At 45.8% G+C, this 6,914-nt stretch overlaps 1 protein-coding gene across 1 annotated transcript; it reads left to right on the top strand.

The window, feature by feature from the left end:
• The first annotated feature begins 234 nt into the window (after positions 1-234).
• tbl2 (transducin beta like 2) lies at positions 235-5,531 on the top strand. Its single transcript, XM_083926441.1, has 7 exons — positions 235-412; positions 2,313-2,437; positions 2,648-2,832; positions 3,147-3,298; positions 3,944-4,070; positions 4,328-4,480; positions 4,983-5,531. The coding sequence occupies exons 1-7, from the start codon at positions 286-288 to the stop codon at positions 5,440-5,442; spliced, it is 1,329 nt and encodes a 442-aa protein (XP_083782567.1). The 5' UTR covers positions 235-285; the 3' UTR covers positions 5,443-5,531.
• Positions 5,532-6,914: the final 1,383 nt, after the last annotated feature.

Below are 6,914 nucleotides of genomic sequence, written 5' to 3'. Positions count from 1 at the left end.
AAGATTAAATATTATAAAGAATTACTTTTCTTACATGTCCCAGTTCCAGTGTTATACACAATACAAAAGATGTATTTATAAATGTATAAAATAAAAATAACATAAATTCAAAAGCTATGAACTTCCGTCAGGGGGCGGTAATGGCGGTTATCTCTGTGTTGCCGTTAAACATTCTAATCGACGACGAAGGTTTTGTACGCATGCGCACTCAGCCCAGTAGCGTGTAGTAGCCAAGTAGACGTTCACTTAGCGGCAGTGCAAAGTACGTGGCATCAAACTTTAGACATGGAAGTAGCCGCGCTGTTCGCCTTGACTCTGCTGCTCGGTGCACTGGTGATTCTGGTCGCGTTAGCGGTGAGTCGACGGAAAGAAGAAATCTCAGAGGAGATACAGCAAGCGGCGGAATTTACCGGTAAGAGCCACACACACACACGGCTAACGTAACTGTAGCCGAGGAGGAGGAGGAGGGGAGGGCTGTGTGTCACCGGCTCTGACACTGTCTCTGTGCTCTTTGACTCACTCACTCATTCATTCATTCATTCATTCATTCATTCACTCATTCATTCATTATCATGGTGATAAACCGTGGATTTACGTTGCGAAGATAGAAACTGTGCTAACTTTCAGTAACTGTCACCTGTCGTTAGCCAATCGTCTAAGGTTTCACTGACGGACCAATGCGATGGCTGCTTTCTCTCTGGTTCATTTGGTATTATTTAAACCATAGACTGAATAAATGATGATCCAAACCAGAGACTTTAAACAGGGGGTCCGGGGCCCTCAGGGGGTCCCCAGAGTTACCGCAGGAGGTCCGACAAATTGTAAAAAGTATGTCTGAAAATATACAAAAACAGGAATGCAACGTTTTATAACTTAAAAATACATTTATGAAAAAAAATGAAACACATTTACACAACTTTTATGATAGGATTACTGGCTTATAGGTAAGGTAGCCACTAAAGTAGTCTCTGCGGTAGCCACTGAGGTAGCCACTGAGGTAGCGACTGAAGTAGCCTCTAAGTTAGTCACTGAGGTAGCCACTTAAGCAGCCACTGAGGTAGCCACTGAGGTAGCCACTAAAGTAGTCTCTGCGGTAGACACTGAGGTAGCCACTGAGGTAGCGACTGAAGTAGTCACTGAGGTAGCAACTAAAGTAGTCACTGAAGCAGCCACTGAGGTAGCGACTGAAGTAGTCACTGAAGCAGCCACTGAGGTAGCGACTGAAGTAGTCACTGAAGCAGCCACTGAGGTAGCGACTAAAGTAGCCTCTAAGTTAGTCACTGAGGTAGCCACTAAAGTAGTCACTGAAGCAGCCACTGAGGTAGCGACTGAAGTAGTCACTGAAGCAGCCACTGAGGTAGCGACTGAAGTAGTCACTGAAGCAGCCACTGAGGTAGCGACTGAAGTAGCCTCTAAGTTAGTCACTGAGGTAGCCACTAAAGTAGCCACTTAAGCAGCCACTGAGGTAGCGACTAAAGTAGTCACTGAAGCAGCCACTGAGGTAGCGACTAAAGTAGTCTCTAAGGTAGTCACTGAGGTAGCGACTAAAGTAGTCTCTAAGGTAGTCACTGAGGTAGCGACTAAAGTAGTCTCTAAGGTAGTCACTGAGGTAGCGACTAAAGTAGTCACTGAAGCAGCCACTGAGGTAGCGACTAAAGTAGTCACTGAAGCAGCCACTGAGGTAGCGACTAAAGTAGTCTCTAAGGTAGTCACTGAGGTAGCGACTAAAGTAGTCTCTAAGGTAGTCACTGAGGTAGCGACTAAAGTAGTCTCTAAGGTAGTCACGTAGGTAGCCACTAAAGTAGCCTCTAAGGTAGTCACTGAGGTAGCGTATAAGGTAGTCACCAAGGTACATACTGGGGTGGACACTTGAGGTAGTCACAGAGGTAGCAACTAAAGTAGTCACTGAGGTAGCAACCAAAGGAGTCACTGAGGTAGCGACTAAAGTAGCCTCTAAGGCAGCCACTAAATTACTCTCTAAGTTAGTCACTGGTGTAGCCACTGAGGTACACACTGAGGTACACACTGAGGTACACACTGAGGTAGTCGCTGGGTAGTCACTGAGGTAGCCACTAAGATAGCCTTAAAGGTAGTCACCAAGGTACACACTGAGGTGGACACTTGAGGTAGCCATTGAGGTAGTCACACACTGACACGCTTACAGACTGTTCCTTGCTGTTATAGATAGGTAGACGGTGCACAATAATGCAGCCTGTAACAAAAACGCCCGCTTTTAATGCAACATCTATTAAATATGACGTGTGGTTCTTAGACCCAAACGTTCCTCAGTCGCTCTGTGTTTTGTCTCTCAGCTGAAGGCAGTGTTGCCAAGGGCCCCGCTGCATCCAAGAAACCGAAGCAGGAGAAGCAGCGCGCCCGTAAGGACAAAGCTTCGCAGCACACTTTCAGTCATCCGCTGTTGGCAGCCTCGCTGAAGGTAAACTGGAGCACACGGTTACACAGTAAAACACACACGCTGTAAGAGCCTCTGAGTACAGTTGTGACTGACTTTACCCTGCTAGCTCCCATAGTTCCAAGTCTGTGTAATGTCCGTTGTGATGTAGATTTATCTTCAAATGATGTCTCACTTCAGGTCCAAAGCCACTCTTTGAAGCATGCGTGTGTTTGTGTCTGGTTTTCTTATCAGAGCCACAGTGCAAATGTTACGTGCCTGGATTTCAGCAGTAACGGGAAGTACCTGGCGTCATGTGCTGACGACCGCACCGTCCGGATATGGAGCACCAAGGACTTCCTGGAGCGGGAGCACAAGTGCCTGAGGGCCAACGTGGAGCTGGATCACGCCACACTGGTCCGCTTCAGCCCGGACTCCAGGTCTCCACCTCTCTCTTACCGTACTTGTGCAGACCCTCGTTGACATAACGCGTCCCCTAACTGCCTTTAACCTAACTGTAACGATCAGAACTGCAATCCTACGCATAACCAGGACTAACGTGACCCTTAGACCAGGTCCTACACCTCAAGCAGCACTGAGATTTTATGATACAAACATCAACGCAGCTGTTCTAAGCAGCTTGTTGTTCCTCTTGTCCGTTTTTAATACGCACAACACATCAGAAATAACCAGGACAGAATTCTGTGTTTGTCAAACTGAAAGGATGAAACTGACTCTCACCTTTGCACTGCAGGGCGTTTATCACCTGGTTGGCCAACGGAGATACCATCCGAATCTTCAAAATGATTAAAAAGGAGGACGGCACGATGACCTTCAAAGCGGCGTCCGAGGACTTCCCACAGAAACACAAGGCCCCCATCCTCAACATTGGCATTGCGGAGACAGGTACGCACAAAATGTCTTTTATGGATTTGTGGTTTTTCTTTGTGTTATTGTTTTATGTTTAAAAAAAGTATAGTAAATATAGTCGATGCTTTTCTCCTTTTGTAATGTTGCCATTACTATATGAATCTTATATTTAACGGCTCTTGGTCATAGTATCGTGGTATGGAGCACAAAACATTCAGTAAATAACAGAACAGAACAAAACAATGGTGTACGGCACGGACAAAACAAAAACACTACTTTAACAATGGTAGAACATTTTTCCGAAAGGCACCTGTTGGTTTATCTGACGGCAAAAGGAAGAATTAAAGTAAAAAATAAAGCAATCGACAGCGAGGGAACACACGGATCACCATTGGTTTCGTTTCTTTCGTTCTGCCCTTATTTGCACGGGAAGACTTGAAGAGAACGTTCCTGGGGACGGGCGGGGGAGATGTAGTGAGCTCACCTGCAGTCTAGCGTCGACACTGTTGTGTAATGACTCTCACTGCCTGAGGGGGGAGACAAAGTTCCACACCTGCAGGGTTAAAGGTTAAAGATTAAGTTGTGTGGTGGGAGATGTTTTCAGTATCCTCAGAATTTCTTCTTTCTGTCTAAAAGACGTTTAATCACCAGATGGACTGATTCTGTGTTTCCTCTCTGCAGGCAAGTTCATCATGAGCGCCTCCACTGACACCAGCATCCACATCTGGGACCTGAAAGGAGACGTTCTGGCCTCTATCAACACTAACCAGATAACCAATTCGTATGCTGCCGTCTCGCCGTGTGGCAGGTCAGTCCCGGCTCTTCCACTTGAAAGATCCATTTGGGATCTCCTTCAGATGTAGCGTACCTAGAAAACCTGTTCACTCCCCCTTTTCATCTTTTTAATGTTTTATATTGAAGCTGATACTGATAAGCAGGAAAATACTCTTTTTACTGTCAAAATATAAACAAATCTCTTTCAAACCGCAGATAAAAACGAATTACGGTCATAAGTGACTTCAGTGGAGATGTTATCGGGTGTGTTGTGTGTCTCTGCGTTCCCAGGTTTGTGGCGTCATGCGGCTTCACCCCTGACGTGAAGGTGTGGGAGGTTTGCTTCGGGAAGGGAGGAGAGTTCAAAGAGGTGGTGCGAGCCTTTGACCTGAAGGGCCACTCCGCAGGAGTTCACGCGTTCGCCTTCTCCAATGACTCTCACAGGTATTGAAGGTTTTCTCATCACTATACTTATGCTTGGTTCGCACGCACACTGTACTTCCGTACCGTGCCCCAGGACGTTTCTCGGCTAAAGTCTAGTTCGTTTGACCAGTGTGAGTCACGGCCCGTTTGGGAGAGGTGGGCTTTTGTAAAGCCAGTTTGCACATGCACGAGCACGAGCGTGCGCACGTGTACGAGCACGAGGCCCACAGTGGTTCTGGTCATTTTATGTGGGCCTGTTCGGACAAGTAGCCTAAAGCACGGGGCACGGACGGACGGACAGTGTGAGTGCACCCTTGTTTGCTTTCTTAGCTCAGCATAAAGTTTGGAAACTTCTAGCCTGGCTCTGTCCAAAGTTCAAAAATACATCTACTCACCTTTTTCAACCTTAAAATGAATGTTTTTTTGTACAGATTAAATAAACAAGGTATAACATGCTAATTAATGCGCTTCAGAGGTGCTGGTAGGCTGGTAATTGCTTTCTTTTCCTTCCTTTAATGATCAGAATGGTGACTGTCTCCAAAGACGGTACGTGGAAGCTGTGGAACACAGATGTGGAGTACAAAAAGCAGCAGGACCCCTACCTCCTGAAGACGGTCCCCTGTGCTTCCTCTGAAGGCAGCCGGGCCGCCTTGTCTCCAGACGGCCGGGTGGTGGCCATCAGCGACGGCTGCAACGTGGCCATGTACAACGCCACCAGCGGCCAGCTGGAAGAGGAGCTGCACGGCGTCCACAGCGAAGAGATTAACGACCTTAGATTTGACATTAACGGGCGCTTCTTGGCGTGCAGCGGCGACAAGGCCATCCGAGTGTTTCACAACGCGCCAGGTTACCGGGCGGCCATCAGAGACATGCAGGACATGCTGAAGAAAGCTCAGAACGAGGCCATGAAGCAGAGACTGCAGCAGCAGATCAGAGAGGCTCAGAGCACCCTGGACACTGTGCTGGCTGCTCCCGTCGACTGAGACCCCGAACTCTGACCGCTAACCTCTACTCGCCCTCTGCCGCCCTCCGTCTGCTCTGGGAATCACAGAGTTTGCATGCAGTTTTACTAATGAACACATTTTTATGGAAGAATAAAATGTTCAGATCTTTTGGCTTGTTTCATGTCCCGTAACGTCTTCATTGTGATCTCTGCTGTTTTTATATTTCTGCAGCTTCCGTTTAAAGGCCGACCCTCGCTCAGAAGTGCGTTTTGATTCTAGTTCCTTCACCTTCAGAGTGATGCTTGTGTTTGTTTTCACATTTATCTGCTCAAAGTGTCGCTTTGCTCAACTTTACATCTTTACATCACAACTAGTCTGGAAGACGATCGTGGTGCAGTTTGCAACAACGCAAGGGGCTTGGGGGAAAAAGTATAATAATTAATTATTTGAGCACCACAGGGGAAATTCCTTTGATCTGAGTTGGAGCTGAACATTTAATCAAACTTTTATCATATAACAATCATCAAATCAGGAGGCAAAGTATTTATTAAAGGGGAAATGAGTGAAAATATAATTCTAAATGAATCGTGTCAGAGATGCTACACCTCGTATTCTACGGACGTAAATCAACATCTTTGTTTGGTCCTCATAAAAATCATCTCATCTCATCTTCAGCCTCTTATCCGGGGTCGGGTCGCGGGGGCAGCAGCTTTAGCAGGGGACCCCAAACTTCCCTTTCCCGGGCCACATTAACCAGCTCTAACTGGGGGATCCTGAGGCGTTCCCAGGCCAGTGTGGAGATCTAATCTCTCCACCTGGTCCTGGGTCTTCCCCGAGGCCTCCTCCCAGCTGGACGTGCCCAGAAATTATCTTTCCCTTTAATTGTGTGTGTGTGTGTGTGTGTGTGTGTGTGTGTGTGTGTGTGTGTGTGTGTGTGTGTGTGTGTGTGTGTGTGTGTGTGTGTGTGTGTGTGTGTGTGTGTGTGTGTGTGTGTGTGTGTGTGTGTGTGTGTGTGTGTGTGTGTGTGTGTGTGTGTGTGTGTGTGTGTGTGTGTGTGTGTGTGTGTGTGTGTGTGTGTGTGTGTGTGTGTGTGTGTGTGTGTGTGTGTGTGTGTGTGTGTGTGTGTGTGTGTGTGTGTGTGAAATAGGTACATCAGTGCAACAGTCAACAGAAAAACACAGATTAGTATAAACTATGATGCTATTTTCATAGATATATTATCATTGCTATAACAATACTGTTATTTGCACATTAGTATGATTTTATTGATTATTATTAATAATCAATAAATAATACCTAATATCATTTTCACAGTAATTGTATTATTACTGTTATTGTTATTATGACAATACCATTATTTGCACATTAGCATCATTTTTATGATTGTATTGATTATTTTTATCAGCCTAATACTATTTTCATAGTAATATTATTGTTTTTATTATTATAATCGTAATGATGCTAATAATTTTATTGTTATTATGATAATACTATTATTTGCACATTAGCGT

This window comes from Echiichthys vipera (assembly GCF_963691815.1).
Source record: "Echiichthys vipera genome assembly, chromosome: 14".
NCBI lineage: Eukaryota > Metazoa > Chordata > Actinopteri > Perciformes > Trachinidae > Echiichthys > Echiichthys vipera.
Note: the sequence above shows the minus strand (reverse complement) of the source record. Positions and strands in the feature narration are given on the sequence as shown.